This window comes from Macrobrachium nipponense, chromosome 21 (genome assembly GCF_015104395.2).
Source record: "Macrobrachium nipponense isolate FS-2020 chromosome 21, ASM1510439v2, whole genome shotgun sequence".
Taxonomy (NCBI): Eukaryota; Metazoa; Arthropoda; class Malacostraca; order Decapoda; family Palaemonidae; genus Macrobrachium; species Macrobrachium nipponense.
In genome coordinates this window covers 54552930-54572499 of record NC_087212.1, presented here as the reverse complement: position 1 = coordinate 54572499, position 19570 = coordinate 54552930, and the positions used below count along the sequence as shown (strand labels likewise).

Genomic DNA, 19570 nt, shown 5'->3' with positions numbered 1-19570 from the left:
CTCCAGATTCTCTGAACTTCTTGGCTCTTCAGGAGGAAGTGCAGAAAATGCTGGACAAGGATGCGATAGAGGAAGTAGCGTGTCTGTCCCTGGGGTTTTACAGTCACATCATTTTGGTGCCCAAGGCGTCGCGAGAATGGAGGCCTGTGATCGACCTATCCACCTTGAATCACTTCATCAGGAAGACACTGTTCACGATGGAGACCCCGCACTTGGTGTTGGCAGCCGTGAGGGAAGGAGACTTCATGCTGTCGATAGACTTAAGGGACGCATACTTCCAAATCCCTGTTCATCCCACATCCAGGAATTTCCTTCGCTTCTCTCTTGCAGACAAGATCTTTGAGTTCAAAGTCTTGTGCTTCAAGCTGACGACAGCCCCTCAAGTGTTTACAAGGGTCTTCTCTCTTGTGTCAAGTTGGGGCCATGCTCAGGGGATCCGTTTGCTGAGGTACCTCGACAATTGGTTAGTCTCGGCAGTTTCCAGGGAGAAGCTGCTACAGGACAGGGATCGTCTACTTCAGTTCTGTCTGGACCTGGGCATATTAGTCAACCAGGAAAAGTCTAACCTCGTACCCACTCAAAGGATTCTCTACCTGGGCATGGTCATCGATACGGCAGTGGCAAAAGTTTTCCCGTTGGATCAGAGATTGGAGAAGTTGCGGGCTGTAGCGCACAACTTCCTGTCAAAGTCACATCAGTCAGCTCATCAGTGGCAGGTTCTTCAGGGAGTGTTACCTTTCCTGGAGAAGCTGGTCCCTCATGGGTGCCTTCATCTTAGGTCTCTGCAATGGAGACTAGGAGAATTCTGGTCTCTGGCGGGGGACTCTCCCGTTTATTGTTCCTCTATCTTTGGAAGTGAGAGAAGACCTTCGTTGGTGGTTGGGCGACCAGAATCTGCTGAAGGGTGTCCCTCTGCCTTCTCTCCCACCGGACTTCCTTCTGTTCTCAGACGCCCCCCCTCCCTCGAAGGTTGGGGCGCACACTTAGGCGGCCTCATCGCTTCAGGCGTTTGGAGTTTGGAGGACAAGCAGCAACATATCAACATCTTGGTGTTGAAGGCGGCTTTCCTGGGTCTGAAGGAGTTTCAGGGGAAGGTAGAGGGTCATTCTGTCGTTTTCATGTCAGACAACACCACGGTGGTAGCCTATGTGAACAAACAGGGAGGCCTGGTTTCACATCAACTTCACGCCTTGACCGTCGAGCTTCACCAGTGGGCAATCAGCAATTCAGTAGAGCTCTCAGCCAGGTATATCCGAGGGAAACAGAACATGGTCGCAGACAAACTCAGTCGCCGGGATCAGATCCTAGGCACAGAGTGGTCCCTTCATCAAGTGGTGGCAGACAAGCTTTTCCAGATTTGGGGGAGACGGACCTTTTTGCGACACACAACAACAGGAAGCTGGTGTTAAAAGGTTGGCTAAACTCTCTCTATATACGGCTCTGAATGGAGGATAAGGCTAAAACCAGGGAATAAGGAATGTTATGGTCATCAACAGAAAGAATAGTAGCAGGTTCTAAACTATGACCCATACTCTCGGCTCTAGAAGCCGCCTTCCTCTGCCTATGTCTTTACATTCCTCAAAAGTTAGATCTTTTGAGCACTCTTGCCCTCTACATTTAGCACAGATTGTATGACTATTGTAGGTCACCTTTGTCATGTGGATCTTGCAACCTTCCCTACAATATTTAATGCTAGAGCGCATGCACACACGTGCACGCACGCACACACACACACACATCACTACTGCGAACTTCAAATTTTAGTTGTTGTACAATTGGAAAAGTATAGCTATGTAATTACTTGGCAAATTACTCATATGAAAACAGAAAATTTGGGATACAGTCATGCATGTGTAATCAACAAAAATACTGACTAAACAATGAATCTTCATGAAATCTGTTTAAGTCACCTATAACTTTAACCAGAAGCACAGAATATATGTGAAATATAATGTGAAATAATACTGTATTATTATGGTTTGAACTGTGTAATCAATATCAGCAGGGTTATACAAGGAAGATAACAATATCAGCAGGGTTATATAGTGAGGATAAAACACCATTCTTCATTACAGTATGATCATTCATATGTATTAAAAGTAAGACATAGTCATTTGAATTTCTAGGCTAATGACTGAGATTTTGATCATCGGCTCCAATACAAACTTGTTGGTAACCAGCCGATGTTTATCTTTCAAATGGTCAACTTTCTTTGCCACTCTTTTGTATAATGTGGAACAACAGCAGTTTAAATAAAACTTACCTGTGCTCTATAAAAGTCATTAACTTCACTTGTTTGATCCCCACCAATGACATACAAGAGGGAATTTGTGGCAGCTACTGCAGGGCTTGCACGGCCAACTGACATGGGTGGACACTCAAACCATTTATTCTGTTTGATGAAAAGGTTAAAGGTATGCAATAGCCACAGAACTATGATGATGAAAATCCCTATTATAATATTGGAATAATGGCTCAATTACCAGTAAGACTGTGGACAATGTGATAACTAAGCCTGACATATGCAATAAGAACTTGTAATTATTCTCATGGTGGAAAGAATCATGTCAGGTCTTATTAAGTGAATGGAAAAATTTAAGTTTCCTAGAATGTGGTTAGAAAAATCTGCAATAACCCTATGGCCTACAACAAGTTTACAGTAGTCTGAATGGACAATCTAATCTAAGTCTGACACTCAAAATTCTAAAGATATATTCAATAATGATTACATATGCATCCCGGTGCACAGTTGATCCATTATTTCAGCAAAGGTGAGCATATGCCCAGGTCCCTTCATCTCTTGCAATTTATACAGTAAACATTTTTTTGATATAAGATTTTCTTTTAAGATGAGACGTTATATAAAATGGCAAATTTTTTATCAATTTGTATTTCTCATAATTACAAACCTTAGGTGTTAATGTATGGGAAAATCTCAAAGTGCAAGCTGGATCAGCTTTAATAATAGAACAAGGTTGGTGGCATGAGTGCATTAGCCAATGGGAGGGGAGAGTAGATGGAGCCTGACCTCTTTCCCCTTTGCATACGCTGTGATGCACTAGTTATCTCTCAAATGATCTTCAAGCATTTTGTGATTACCATTGTGTATTTACGTCGAGATATTCTGAGGCATTTGTTAAATATGCCCGAAATGTACACTATACATTCCCTTAGACAAGCATGGATGTGTGAAAAACATGAAAACAAAATGAGCTACTATACTGCTCCTAAGGTAATGCAACATTTAGTAGTCAATGATAAAAATATTACTTCCTCAGATAAAATTTAAGTGATTTTATCTTGTATCTAATATGTACCTGGAATATAACCTAACTACCATTATCATGTGTACATCTACACCTATTAAATTTACTATTTACATAAAATCACAATTTTTGGAAGTAAATTGTATTTTTCCTAACTATACAAACCTGAGGTCCTTTACATAAGGAATTACTTTCGGTGTAGTTGGAATTACGGCCATTAAATTCTTGAACAAGGTGGTTAGACAGTAACTACCATGTGGCAGGCGGGTAGGCTAGCCTGCCCGGATGCAAACGCTCCACTATACCTTTCGGCCCAGGTTTAGATTGAGGGGTGGCATGAGGTGGGCATGTATGTAAAGGACCTCAGGTTTGTATAGTTAGGAAAGAGACAATTTACTTCCAAAAATTGTGATTTGTTCCTACACGATATACAAACCCTCAGTCCTTTACATGAGGAAGACACACTGATTGGTGGGAGGAATATGAGTGAGCCTCTAGAACTAACTAACTGGAGTTCTAAACACCTAGGCTGCTACTCCTGGTCGTAAGGGCGAGGAGTGCCCTGCCTCTGACAACTTGATTGGAGTATAGGAGCTGCATGATCAAGAGTCAGACTTCTGGGCCTTTTTGAAATAAGTGAAGAATATTTAGAGTCTGAGGCATTAATGCTAAGTTCTGGGAAGAGTTTGCATTGGACTGCTTCCATGATTCTGATAAGAAACATAAAAAGGATGCTCTATGTGTAAGCTTACCGCATCAATCGCCCGACCAGCCAGTGTAAGTTCGAGTCCTATCCTCAACCCGAAGGAAGAGGAATGGAAGGACAAGGTGGGGAAGGTGGAGAGGCCAGTCACTCTCGCATCCTTCTTACCTCTAGAACTGCACACCATAGGCGAGATGCAACTTGTCCTCTTGAAGGAGCTGGGTAAGTAAACACAATCTGCAAGCATCCACCACCGGTCCAAGGAAATGAGGTTCCAAGGACCTGTGGGCAGGCCGAAAGGGAAAGATAAATATGGTCACAATGAGACCTTTTCTATCTTCCTTTCCGACACATTGTTCGGAGTGATGACAAGTACCTATCCACTGGACTATCCAACTGCAGAGAAGTCTCTCACGGTCTTGTAATACTCAGAGAAAGACGTGTCATCAACACTTCTGCAATGGCAGTCCACAGTGGATAAAGACACCGACACTATGGTGGGTGTCGATCCTTATGGGTACAGTAACACGCCAATAGGACAAAGTAATGACTGATCTGGATCAACCTATACAAAGTCCACAGCGTTGCTCATGACGATCTCATACTCTTCAACAGCTGCTGAATGACTGCACTCAAACATCCGAGACGTAGTCACATGACACTCGTCTTTTGAATGGTTATGCCGAGAAACCATACAAATTGTCTATCTTGTTCGCCACCGATGTTGGGAGACGAGATGATGATTCTCTCAAGGCATGTGCCCATCAGACGATAGTCAATTGCCTTCTAGAGACCGAGGTCCCTGATGGCAAGACAGAAGTTCTCATAGTAGTTGAATCTCAACTTATGAGCTCAACTAAGGAGAAAAAATACTATATGCCAGTGAAAGACTAAGGTGAATGCGGACCTACGTCTTCACAGCTGAATCGAGAGAAGTTTCTCAAGATTCTGAACGTAGAAAAAGTCTCGCCGCACCAACCAGTGAAGACGGCTTTAATCCCTTTAATTTTACAGAGGACTGAAAATGCTAAACTGCTATTTCATTGCTGTTTGGTGAGAAGTCGGAGTTTGCAATGAAAGCGGAGCATCTTTCAGGGAGGACATTACTATTACTTTTGAAGTAGAGCTGGCAGGGCGGGGAACAGGCGAAGTCTTCCGTTATTCATCTATAATTTGGGCTGAACAAAGAATAATTGCACACATATGAATTACAAGATGTATTTTAGAAAACAAACTCAGATTGTCTGAAGAAATAATTCGGAAGACTAGGCAACAGACTTCTGTTACCATGAAGTAAACAGAAAGATAACAAGTCTAGTGAGATATCTCTGTCTGAAAATTCTAGCAATGGCAAAAGGCAATGCAGGAGAGATGGTCATACACGTATGCGAGAATTCCAGCCAACCAGAGACCTAAGTCTGTAATTGCCGGGCAGAGATTCGATTCGGTAGTCAATCATTATAGAGGAGGAGAGACAATGCCTGACCGAACTATCTCAGAGAGCCAGCCGTGCAGCAGGCAGGCAGCCTGTACACCTCTAGCTCTCGCTACCTTGTCATCCTGAGTTGCCAGGTAATCCATTCCATGAAGGAATGCATTTGGCTAGAACCATCGAGCGAAAGAAAAATACGCTACAGCATTTGCTTTTTAACCGAAATGGGAGGGAAGAAAACCGATCTATTTAGTGAATGCATGAATTCGTAACGTGCGGATGTAAAATATTTTGTTTTCAAAAATTTACCATAAATCTAAATATTGTTCTAGAGACTTCCAATTTGTTTCAAAAAGAAGATAAATGATTGAATATTACTATACTGTAAGAGTTTTAGCTTACAATTGCAGTTTTCGACCATTTCGGAAAAGTTAAAATTGACCGAATGTCAAATTTTTTTTATTTTTTTATATGCAAATATTTCGTAAATGAGAAAAGCTACAACCTTCAATTATTTTTGTTGTATTTTACATGAAATTGCGCACATTTCCATATATAAACCTCTATGAAATGCCTAATATGAAACGGAGCAAATATTACAAGAATGCGATGTACGCATTTAGGAGATTTGCGGCGGAAAATCCGCGCGTGGAGGGAAGGAAAGTTTTTTTTTATATTCACCATAAATCTAAATATTGTGCTAGAGACTTCAAATTTGTTTCAAAATAAAGATAAATGACTGAATATTACTAGACTGTAAGAGTTTTAGCTTACAATTCTGTTTTTCTACTATTTCGGTAGAGTCAAAGTTGACCAAACGTGGTTTTTTTTCTATTTATCGTGATTTATATGCAAATATTTCGAAAATTAGAAAAGCTACAACCTTCATTATTTATGTTGTATTCTACATGAAATTGCGCACATTTTCATATATAAAACTTTATATAACGGCTAATTTAAAATGGTGCAAACATTACGACAATCGGACGAAAAAATTTCTTATTTTTTTCAGAAGATACCGTGCGGACGTAAATTCACCATAAATCGAAATATTGTGCTCGAGACTTCCAATTTGTTGCAAAATGAAGGTAAATGATTGAATATTACTAGAATATAAGAGTTTTAGCTTACAATTGCGTTTTTCAACCATTTCGGAGGAGTCAAAGTTGACCGAAGGTTGAAATTTTGGCACATCGTTATATGAAAATATTTCAAAACAGATAAAAGCTACAATCATGAGTATTTTTTGTTGTATTCTACATGAAATTGGGCACATTTTCATATAAAATACTCCATGTAACGGCTAATTTAAAATGGTGCAAAAATTATGTCAAAGTGACGAAATAATTTCCGAGATGTGTCACTCATACTTTTTAGTCCAATAAGAAAGGAATTTGTGCTTGCGCGCCTCCATAACGATTGTAAACAAAACAACGCCTTGATCCGTGAGCTCCCAGCAACCCCCAAGGCGAGTGATTCAAAAGTTTTCGCCTGGTAGGCCTATAAGTATTTTTCCGCAAATTTTTAAAAAAACTTTTTTTATCGACGTACCATACGTCCAATCGGCACCCGACAGACAATTTATGTCGACGTTTAATACGTCCAATTGGCGTTAAAGGGCTAGCCTACACTACACAGCATACTTTATACGTACAGTGTTCCCCCCGTATTTGCGGGGGATGTGTGCCAGGCACCTCCGTGAATAGTTAAAACCCGCGAATAGTTAGAACCACCACTAAAAATGCTTATAACTGCCTATCTTGAACGTTCAGATACCAAATGTATACCTTTAATAACATCTTAATTCAAATATACCTAAAATTACTAACATTTACTGTATTAATCTTTGAGGTTATATTATTAATATCATTTCAAAGACATCTTAAACATTTTACTATTAAAAATATATACCTGCAGCCAATAACAGAGAGAGAGAGAGAGAGAGAGAGAGAGAGAGAGAGAGAGAGAGAGAGAGAGAGAGAGAATAACTCCTAAACTCCGACTCCTTCCCCTCCGCCAAATACGTATATCAAACTGTCATATACTCCCCCGCCCACCTTCCTCCAAGTGGATAAAAAGACTGGGTATCGCTATTTTTAATTGATCTTATTAATATTTGAAAATTAGTTTTATACTACAAAACAATAAACATAAGTCAGTAGGAAAGAAACAAAGGAAGAGAGAGAGAGAGAGAGAGAGAGAGAGAGAGAGAGAGAGAGAGAGAGAGAGAGAGAGAGAGAGAGAGAGAGAGAGAGAGAGAGAGGTTATTGTTACTGTTTAATCTCATTAAACTTGATATTATTTGTAAACTAGTACCACTGTATATTATTATTTTACCATAAAATGTAGTAATGTCCTTAAAGATACACTTATACATACATTTCCAGCCCAAACAGAGGGTGAGAGTTACCACTAAGACATACTATCTCGTGTGGCAAGAGAGAGAGAGAGAGAGAGAGAGAGAGAGGAGAGAGAGAGAGAAGAGAGAGGGTGGGGGAGGGTTATCCTTATTTAAAAGACTGAAATGGATAGATTATTGTACTTCTATGAAATACTATCACATATGAATTTTGAAATTAGTTATATTACTATTATTATTATTATGCAAAAATATTAATAAACATACACATGTACCATAGAAATTCTCATCTCCGTGAGAGAGAGAGAGAGAGAGAGAGAGAGAGAGAGAGAGAGAGAGAGAGAGAGAGAGAGAGAGAGAGAGAATTTACGTGATCATTGAGAGGGCAACAGTTGTTGGACCCCAGCCAACTCAGCTTGATACGCGGAGTTCAAAGAGAAAGATGCCGGGTAAAATGCATTTTCTTTCATTCTTACATAATTTTTTATTTATAAACTAAAATCTTGCTAATTCACTTTAGTATTTTCTTTAATGAATTGATATTATTGCTGTTTACATTAATGTTGATATTTGAAAATCAGTAAATGATTTATCATCCAAAAAACATACATTTCTGTAAGAGAGAAAGAGAGAGAGAGAGAGAGAGATTTTCGTAGTATTTGTAAAATATTTTCACTTATTGTCATATGAAAATATTAATAAACATATTATACATTGTGTACCATAAAAAATCTCTCATCTCAGGAGAGAGTGAGAGAGACCTGGAGTTCTAAAGAGAGATGCTTGAAGACTGGGATTTCCTTCATTCTTACATAATTTTTATAATTTATAAACTAAAATGTAGTATTTTCTTTCTTGAAGTGATTGCTCTTTACATTAATATTATTAGAAAATTAGTAAATCATTTATCACACAAAAAGCATACATCCCTGTGAGATTGATTGATTATGTCTGTTAAAAACTGGTGTCACAACATCTCGGTTATTGACACCGAAATAAATTTAGATAAAAAGTAGAATTATATCTAAAATTAATTTAATATAAAAAATCTAAAAATATATTTAGTATATGAAAAAATAAAATTCAAATATATAAACTATTACATATTTATTCCATTTTAATCTAAATTTTGTTGAGGAGGCCAGCCTCCCTCATAAAGATATATAACTGCTCTATATTACAATCCTTTCCAAGAATTGTAGGAAGGATAAAATTACCTCCTCTTATCACATCCCCAAGACAGGAACCTATGTCTCAAATTCCCAAGTCTGGGACATTCAACCAGCAAATGTCTCACAGTCAAGGGCACAGTACAGTTCTCGCAAAATGGAGGATTTTTGCGAGACATCAAGAACCCATGTGTGAGTCTTGTATGTCCAATCCTCAATCTGCATAACATCGTTTCTTGTCTCCTTGGCATATTCGGATATGACCAAGGAGACACTGACGTGATACTCCGCATTTTTTGATTAGTTAAAATATCCTCCCACTGGGACTGCCAACATTTTTTAACTCTCTGACCTACTAGAGGATACAAATCCCGATATGGTAGTAAGCATCTTGTAGGTTCTGAGGAGTTGACCGCAGACTTTTCAAGTTGGTCAGCTTTCTCATTCCCAGCCACCCCAACATGGGAAGGCACCCCAACAGAACTTTATTTCTTTCCTTCTTCTTTTTAGTAAAAGCAGCCATTCCAATATATCTAAAATCAGAGGGTTTAAAGGGTTAAAAGATTCCAGAGACTGAACAACACTTCTTGAGTCACAATATAAAATAAAATTATTTTCATTTCGAATTAAAACTTCCTTTAAGGCCTTTAAAATTCCATATAATTCTGCTGTAAATATCGATGCAACAGATGATAACCTGCCGCTTCTCTTTACATCAGGGAAGGCTACACCAAAGCCGATGCCAGCATCTGACTTTGAGCCATCCGTAAAAACTGCAGTGGAGTCATCATGTTGCACAGAATGTTCTAAAAATATTATGTGATATCATTTAATCTTATTAAACTTATTAATATTTTAAAATCAGTAAATCATTTTTATATCATAAAAATGTATTTAGGCACGATAAATAATCACTGATTAGTGATTATTTATGGTCGGAAAATCCCGCGAATAGGCGAATTCACCGCAAATAATGGTTAGATATGGTCCAGATAAATATCCGCGAATCAGTGAGTCCGCGAATCCGGAGAACACGAATACGGGGACCCCACTGTATATGGCATAGTAATTATAAATTAGTACAGCTAATTCTCTAGGTTCAATGCACATTGGCTTATGATAATTCAGTACAGAAAAAAATTGAATAACATCTAACAAGCTAGCCTTGCGTATCACGACGATGATGATATCGTGGTACATATATCGTATATATATACGAATACAGTAGCCTAGCCTTCAGTATACTGTATACTACATATACAATATAATTTAGTAATTTATTAATATTAGCCAATTTTGGCATACCTAATTGAACGATGTCAGGCTGCTGACAGCTAGTATAATAACGAAATAAAAACAATGAAAATGCATCTTTTCTGTGATTTTTTTAAAAAGTTATACATTACAGTATCCAATAATATTGTATGTATTCTCATATTATTATATCATAAAATACTAACAAGGCGGTCAGTGTTTTGGATTACAAATCAGCTGATGGTGAATACGAGTTTATTTCTCCGTATTTAACTCAATTCGGAGCGAACTGCCTTTCTTCTAGTTAGCGCAAAATATCTAGATACTTTACTTATATAAGACAAGGTAATTTGTCATTTTACTACGTGTTTTTAAGTCAAAATATGAATTAAATATGGCTCGTGAAATAAAGTATTTTGTTTTTTCATTAACAGATTGCATTGTGGGCATGTTTATTGTGTAAAAATATTACATGATTCCATTTGCTATTTTCACTTCATTTCATCATAGTACGAACCTTTACTTAATGTTACTTATCTTTTATCGGTGTGAAAACAACAGTAAAATGTGTTCTTTCGAGACCTGAAGTTTTGATTTAAAGGATTTTCTCTCAATTTTATCTACGGTTGTGTTTGATGGCGTAAGCTTACTGGAGTTATATCTTTGTTGCCAATGCACGATAATAGTACTGTATGGATGAAACTTGCAAACTTCGGTATGGTAGTACCTTCAAACTCAACCATAAACAAAATGAGAGAAATGTTTTAATCACAACTAATGGGCACAAAAAGAACACATTTTACTGTAAGCTCGTAGTATTGTGATGTGATAAAGTGAAAATATTGAACGGAATCTGTTGATTTTTGTTTACGCAATAAACATGCCTTCGGCGCCATCTTCTAACGAAAAAATAACTAAATTTCGTTCACACACGATACATTTTTAAGTGATATTTCCACTTGAAAACACTTTGGATAACGTAAAATAACCTTGTCTCATATAAATAGAATATCTCAAGATTCATTTGCGCTAACTAGAAGCAAGAAAGTCGCTTTGATCTGATGTTCGACACAGCAAAACAAACTTACTCGCCATTGCCCTCAGCTGATTTTCAAGCCAAAACATGATTTTTTGTATTTTATAATACAAACAAATAGTAATAAGAAAATACGGGTAGTTCGCAGACCTGGGGACAGATCCTACAATTCCAGAACCATTACCCAAAATAACAAAATGCATAGAATAAAAGTTGTCCAGAATTCCAAAATATACCAGAAAAGTCAGTTATCCGACTATTTTACGCCAAAATACCATCCGCCGATATTTCCCGTGAAACTAATATTTTTCTAAGTACCCACTTGATGTGAAGGCTGACACGGCGGTCCGAGCTCCCGTAGTTCTTGAGTTGGCCGCGGACAGGCGCTGTACGTCGGCCCGCCCCCAACGCGGGAAATTTTAAACCAAACCAATCCTGTATCAGGTTGACCCAGGTCATTCCCAAGGGACATGGATTAACTTCCTCCCAACCAATAAAAACATGTCCCATGAATATGAATCAGACAATCATACCTGCAGTCACAAAATTTGCCCTTTCCGTTCTACACCGCCGCCATGGATAGAACTCATTCCGTATTGTTTCCGAAAAATGTTACTGCTGACCAGTTTGATCAATATACGCATTTGTATATTGGTATCCTTCTCGAGTTTTTAAGAAACACGGACGAATTTATGAAGTGGTTATATAGGGAAGGGTTACTTGGGGACTATTCGGGGTTATGCACAACATGCAACACAGCGAACCGACGATTCATGAAACATGGGACCAGCGAGGCCACGGGCCAAGCGATATACATGTGGCGATGTACAAACAGCAAGTGCGGTAAGAAGGTATCAGTTCGGCACGGATCCTTTTTTGAAAAGTCGCGTTTGTCTCTTGAGACAATTATTATATTAATATTTTGCTTCACAAAGAAGATCCCACAGTGTGTCGTCACAGATTTGGTTATGCCCTTAGCACCGAACACCATGGTCGATTGGTATAATTTTTGTAGAGATGTATGTTGCCAAATCCTGTGTGCTGATAATAAGAAAATCGGTGGTCCTGGTCATATTGTTGAGATCGACGAATCTAAATTTGGGAAACGGAAGTACAACCATGGCCGAAAGGTAGACGGATCTTGGGTGTTCGGTGGCATTGACCGGTAGACACGTGAGACCTTTTTCAAGGTGGTTCCAGACCGATCTGCCAAAACTCTGATCCCGGTGTTGCTTGATAACCTACTTCCAGAAACCACAATCATATCTGATTGCTGGAAGTCGTACAGCAAAGTCCGGGATCATTATTTTGCGCATAATGTCGTGAACCACAGCGTTAACTTTGTTAGCCCTGACGACCCGAATGTACACAAGAACACTATAGAATCGCAGTGGCGTGTCCTTAAACGGAGCGCGCTACCGAGACACGGTACGCAGAGAGAACTTTACGAAAGCTATTTTTCTACGTACTGTATCCAGAAGCGGTATCTACAAGATGTTCCGTGTCCATTTCGGGCGTTCCTGAAATTGATCAAACATATCTACCCGCTCGAAAGCCGCCTGACATCCCCCATCTCAAATTGGATTTCCCGGCCCGAAACAATAAGGCCAGGACCTTCTACCAGCGAGCCACGTGATCCCTCACCCGTTCCAAAGAGGCCTTCTTCTACCCCTTCATGGTCGTCGGACAGCAGCGACTTTGAAATGTGAATAAGGTAAGTTGTATATTAATGTTTGTTAGCCTTAAAACTAGTGTTTCGGTTAGTTCGAAGCCTGTACCGGAGCACGTGTTCGAACAGTAAGGCCGTGACGAACGAGGGAAGGTGTTCAATGTTACAGTTATGGTGGGGAAAAATAGGCTAGTCGTGGTTTTTTGTATGTGCTGTGGCTAATTCACTGTAACCTCTGTGGTTAGCGCGCGCAGCGCAATATTACCTCTTGCCAGAACATGTCTCGCCTGCCAAGAATCTTTAAAAATGCAGATAAGGCGCGTAGCGCCGTTCCGCCGCGGCCTACTGTAAGCTCTGTGGTTAGCGCGCACAGCGCAATATTACCTCTTGCCAGAACATGTCTCGCCTGCCAAGAATCTTTAAAAATGCGGATAAGGCGCGTAGCGCCATGGCCTACTGTAAGCTCTGTGGTTAGCGCGCGCAGCGCAATATTACCTCTTGCCAGAACATGTCTCGCCTGCCAAGAATCTTTAAAAATGCGGATAATATAATGTCGGTTAGTGGTAGCTAGCCTACCCTACGTCAACCTTGAATGCAGAGTAAGGGGTCGGAGCCTATGTTGGTTAGTGGTAGCCTAGTCTAGAAGTTTTACATGTAGGTTAGTCATTCTAAAGTTTTGCAATGTAAGTGGTCTTAGGCTAGCCTAGCCTACGTCAACCTTGAATGCAGAGTAATGGGTAAAATTTTTGCATTAAGTGTCACAGTTCTGGGCCTCATAACCGGGAATTGAGAGTTACGTTCGCCGTGAAAGTCGTTCGCCGTGAAAGTCGTTCGCCGCTTCCCCCCACCCAAAAACCCCAGTTTCCCAATGGGTCCCCCCTTTACCGTTTGATGTTTTTTAGGCTTTATTTTTACTGGGTCAATTACAAAAAACGTTATTCTCAGATATTTTTCCCGCGAAAATCGCTCGTCCCCGGGTCTGTAGTGGCTCCGAAAATACATATAATATTATTGGATGCAGTGAAGTAAAACATAACTTTTGAAAAGAATCATGGAAAAGCATATCCATTATGCTTGTATTTTATCATACGATACTAATGTATGATTATTACATACTCGAATTTTATGTCTCATGTAAGATGCGACCCCCTTAAAATCAGCTCCAAAATTAGGGCTTCAAAAGTCGCATGATATGCGAGTATATATGGTACGTAGTATATTTGTAGGTTCCTGTACATCGACCTCCAGCCTAAATTCTCTTCCATTCGAGGAACAAGAATAAGGACTGGAAGCAGACCTCCTTCATTCTCTAATGAAGAGAGCAAAGGTGAAGTTTTCCCGAAGGGAGACTTCTATGGTGATAACAGGATACCGAAGACGACTAGTTCAATCTGAACTGGATGTTCCCAAAACAGTAGCACTGAAAGGCATTCACACTCTCTGTGCTATCCATCCTCACACTCTCTGTGCTATCCATCCTGAACGGATTGACGTATGTTCGGTAAGATCCTGGGATTGAACCAAAAACATAGTCTCTCGGGTTCGAATTCCAAGGAGTAGACTCCACCGAATTCCTCTTATTTCCTTGTTTCATTCTGGTATAACCAAGAAGTAAGGGAAGAAAAAAAAAGAGAGGAGGATTGACTGTAAGATATTCTTCCTTCAGCAGCAGTGCTTCCTTCAAAGGCTAGAAATTCCAGGAATTAATGGCTTAGCGAGACTCCCGAGTTTGTAATAACAATTACCGGGAATGTCTGTCTCGACAGTGTGTTTGGAAATTACAGGAAAACCAAAACACTCCTGAGATGCCAGAAATTCCAAGGAATTCGAGCATTCGGTGAGATTCCCGATTATCGTAGAAACAATTCTCAAGAATTCTCGTCTCGCTCACTCTGCAGATCGTAGAAGACAAAACACTTGGAGAGTGCTAAAAATTCCGAAGAATTTTAAGCGCTTGGCGAAACCCCCCGAATTTCGTCAAGACAATCATCAGGTGGTGGTCCTCCCAATTCCCATATTAATAGAGGAGGAATGGGCAAGGTGAAGTTTTCCCAAAGGGAGACTTCTATGGTAATAACAGGATACCAAAGATGACTAGTTCAAGCTGAACTGGATGTTCCCAAAACAGTAGCACTGAAAGGCATTCAAACTCTAGGTGCTATCTATCCTGAACGGATTGACATATGTTCGGTAAGATCCTAGGATTGAACCAAAAACATAATCTCTCGGGTTCGAATTCCGAGGAACGAAGTTCACCGAATTCCTCTTATTTCCTTGTTTCATTCTGGTATAAACAAGAAGTAAAGTGAAAAAAAGAGAGGAGGATTGACTTTTATTGCCCATTCTTCTCTGTACCCCGGGGGTGACCGCGTACTGAGGCGACAGACCGTCAAGTCCATCCAGGCCGAGCCCCTCCCGAGACACTCTTCCTTCAGGAGCAGCACTTCCTTCGAACGCTACAAATTCCAGGAATTTAATGGCTTAGCAAGACTCCCGCGTTCGTACTAACAATTACATACTGGAATGTCTGTCTCGACAGTGTGTTTGGAAATTACAGGAAAACCAGAACACTCTTGAGACACCAGAAATTCCAAGGAATTCGAGCATTCGGCGAGATTCTGATTATCGTAGTAACAATTATCAGGAATTCTCGTCTCGCCCACTCTGGAACGTGGTCTTGCCCAAGTGTTTGCAGATCGTAGAAGACAAAAACACTCAAGAGTGCTAGAAATTCCGAAGGATTTTAAGTGCTCGGCGAAACCCCCCGAATTTTGTCAAGACGATCATCGGGTGGTGGTCTTTAGCGAGATTCCCGATTATCCTCGTCTTGCCCAAGTGATTGCAGATTGTAGAAGACAAAAACACTCGGAGAGTGCTAGAAATTCTGAAGACATTTTAAGCGCTCGGCAAAACCCCCGAATTTCATCAGACAATCATCGGGTGGTGGTCCTCCTCGATTCTCGTAGAAATCGAGGAGGAATGGGCAAGATCCTTCCTCAACGACGTGGACTTACGTCTGGTAGGACCCGAAGGTCCCTCCAGGAATGCAGTTCCTGACACTGAATCCTACGGAGAGCTCTCTGCAGGATCCCTCCCATTCACCTCGCCCCTCCCGGCATAAGCATAGGAAGAGAGGGAATGGGGGAGGAAGACTGGACACTTTCACTCGCCTTGCCAGCGGAGCTAGCAGCCGGAGAAGCGAGTCACGGGCAGCTATCAACCCGTGGTGATGGCCACTCCAAGTGTCTATGTAAATGTTATCCCGAAGAGGGTTAAGAAACTCGTACTGTAGGCGAAATGTCTGCTGCCACCAAGACCAGTCGGTCACCGTGACCGTCGTCTGGGTAGGCCTGAGCATGCACTTTACAGGAGAGAGCTGATACCATCCTCCGACGCGTCCCGGTCCTCTTCGAGGCCGAAACCTCTCAAGAGGACCGAAGGGGAAGCCCACACCGGTCTCTGCATGCGCGGTCCAGCGAGTCCGTCACGTGAACAGTGGTGATGGTCACTCAGCGAGTCTAGGAAAGCGTCATCATCGTCACCAGTCCCCCCCCCCCATGATCTCCTCCAACCACTTGAGCATATGATCTGTTCGGTCACAAGGATCATAGGCTCTCATGGCCGGACTGTAAGGAGCGCACTCCTCACGGTCACTCCTGTTCGCCTCGCTCCTCCCGGTGTAGCCCAAGGAGATTGAAAGGACAGGTGAGGGAGACCTGAAGCTCCTACCCTGCCTACCAGCAGAACCGGTAGGTGGAACCTCTGGAGCCGGGAGCGGAGGTACCAACGGTGGCTGGTACCTCCATGGTCCCCATCTTCTTCTTCCCGAGGAAGGAGAGATGAGCCCCGTTCCTGGAGGAACGGGAGGACCAGCGGAAGACCCACCTGTCTCACCGGAGCAAGACAGACCCTAAGAAGTCCCTGTGTGGGACTTCTTGGGGGAGGGGGGGGCGGAGGCCACTTACTTCTTCCTCGGCTGGGGGGCATTGGAAGTCGAAGGGGAAGAGGCAGCAGAAGACGACGACGACACCCTCTTCTTCTTCGCCAACTTCCTCAGGACGGCAGAAGGTTCTCCCATCCAAAGCAGCAGGCCCCAGGACAACCTGGGAAGGACCTGACAGAGCAGCAGTGGAGAGAATGCTTCCCCGAGGAGGGTTATGAAACTCATATGGCAGGCAAAGCATCTGCCACCACCGAGACTGGTCAGTCACTTGAACATGATTGTCGTCTGGGTGGGGCTGAGCGTGCACCTGACTGGAGAGAGCCAATACCGTCCTTCGACTTGTCCAAGTCCTCATCGAGGCCGAAACCTCTCAAGAGGACTGGATGGGCAGCCTCCACCGGTTTCTGCATGGACAGTCCTGCGGGACTGTCACATCAACCCTGGGAACCGAGCAATCACTGCGAGAGCGATCACCGGCAGGGCGCGAGTCATCTGAGGAACTCACTCCTTTCTTTCACCCTGAGCCCGAGACATGACGGTGAGTGGACTCAGCGTCAACAACTGGATACACATGAATCCGAAGATTACGTGCACTCGGGGACTCGCGAACGAGCGCCCAACACAGAACTAGTCTTAGGGGCAGAATCTCTAGGACTAGCAGCAGAAGTGCAAACTGAAGTTGCGCTTCTATGGCTCCCAACACGCTATTATACCCTAGGGACAGCATGACGGTTCCTGTTCCTGAAGGAACGGGAGAGCCAGCGGAAGACCCAACCGCCTCCTCAGTTGTGGAGACAGACCCTTAGAAGTCCCGTGACGAGACTTCTGGGGGGGGGGGGGGGGGGGAGAGAGAGAGAGAGAGACAACCTTCTCCTTCTACGGCAAAGAGCCTTAGGAGTCAGAGGGGTGGAGATTGATGAAAATATGATCTTGAAGAGGAGGATGACGACACTTGAAGAGTTCTCTTCCTCTTCAATTCATCCAAATTCTGCGAGACTTCTACCATCAGGAATAGTTAAACATCACAGGGCAGCGGCGAAAGCTTCATTCAGTGACATAACTCCAGGGTAGTAGTGGTAAATGAATATGATTACCAGCAGGGGATTAGTACACACGCACGAGGATCAATATCACAACATGCTACGAGTCACAGGTACAATTCCAAGGTTAGGATAATCAATACGAAGAGCTAGCCAATCAATACTGCTGTAAACACAATCATCACTGTTAGTCTGTAAAATAAAGAAAAAATTATTTAAAGTAATAAGGATACTCCTCTTGCATCCAAGGGCACTGCCCTCCGAAGTGAGAAGAAATCCCCCAAACACCAACATCACACGCCCCCTCTTCTACCTTCGTCCGATAGTAAGTGAAAGGATGAAGGAGAAGAGAAATTACCAGAAAAAACAAAAGACAAACCTCTGAAGTTCCCCTCGGTAATTCCTAAAGCGTAAGCGTAAATTTCGGATGAATATATTTCTCATATTCATTTCTCATTACAGGATCAATATCACTCACATTAAATACATGTCTTGTCCTCACATTAAATACATATCTCCACCTCATGTTAAAGGGTGAAAGTATGTAAATAATAAAGATGCTGGCATACCTTTGCCGCCGACTCGTAACACAAACACCATATATACGTACAAACTTGTTTAAAAAAAAAAAAAAAAAAAAAGTAGACAGATCCTACCAGGAAAATGATCAAAAGCCAGTCAGCAAGAGCTCACACACACGTTATCATCGGAAGACGACCGAAGGCAAAGTGGGGTGTTAACAATTGGGCAGGTTGGCCAACCCGCCTGCCACAAAGTAGTTACTGCCTAACCACCTTGCTCTAGAATTTAACGGCTGTAATTCCAGCTAGGCCAAAAGTAATTCCTTATGTAAAAGACCGAGGGTTTGTATATCGTGTAGGTTATTATTATTAATAGGTCTTAGTTTTTCCAGACCTCTGAGTCTCAAGTAGACTCTTCTCAGGCTGGTTCTCAGGGATTAATCCTGAGAAGGAGAAAAGGGGGAAAATAATAATTAAAAAAAAATTAATAAATTTTAAAAATTTAGAATTTAGACTTTGAGAAACTTGTCTTATTTAAAAAATTTATGATGTTATTAATTGACAAATCTTTGCTTTCAGCAAGAATACTTTTCATTTTTCAATTCCGTAGATAAACTGATCTTTGCTGGGTCCAATTTGGGCACTCAATAAGTAAATGCTGTACTGTCATGGGTGTTTAATATCTATTACACTTTATTAGGTCAGCATGTGGTGTTGACATTTAGTGACCATGCAAGAATTTTGTGTGTCCTATACAGAGCCTTGTTAGGATCACCTCTTTTGATCTTTCCTCCTGTGAGAATGTCCTCCATGCATACACTTCAGTTTTTATGTTTTTAAGTTTATTTGTTGTTGGCACTGAGGCCCATTCTCTTTTCGAATCATGGTAAATCAATGGTTTAACAGATGTTATCCAGTCTGACACTGGGGCATGTGTAATTGTTGGAGGGATAGTGCAGGCTAATTTGGCAGCTGAGTCTGCATTTTCATTTCCTTTTATTCCCACGTGTGCTGGGATCCAACATATTTCTATTGATAATCCTGATTGGAGGAGTTGATGAACTTTTATTTGTATTTCCTGCACTATTTGGTTTACTGATTTATACTGTCTTATAGCATCTAAAACGCTACGTGAGTCACTGAAAATAACAGACACTTGCTTTTGCCTCAGATATCAT

General features: G+C 41.4%; 1 protein-coding gene across 5 annotated transcripts in view; it reads right to left on the bottom strand.

The window, feature by feature from the left end:
• The window catches only part of LOC135198040 (actin-binding protein IPP-like), a 184922-nt gene that overhangs the window by 16558 nt on the left and 148794 nt on the right, over positions 1-19570 (bottom strand). For all 5 annotated transcript variants that reach the window (XM_064225419.1, XM_064225420.1, XM_064225417.1 and 2 more), the window contains one exon: positions 2264-2392. In XM_064225419.1, the coding sequence (XP_064081489.1) occupies positions 2264-2392 (129 nt within the window). The remainder of the gene's footprint in view (positions 1-2263; positions 2393-19570) is intronic.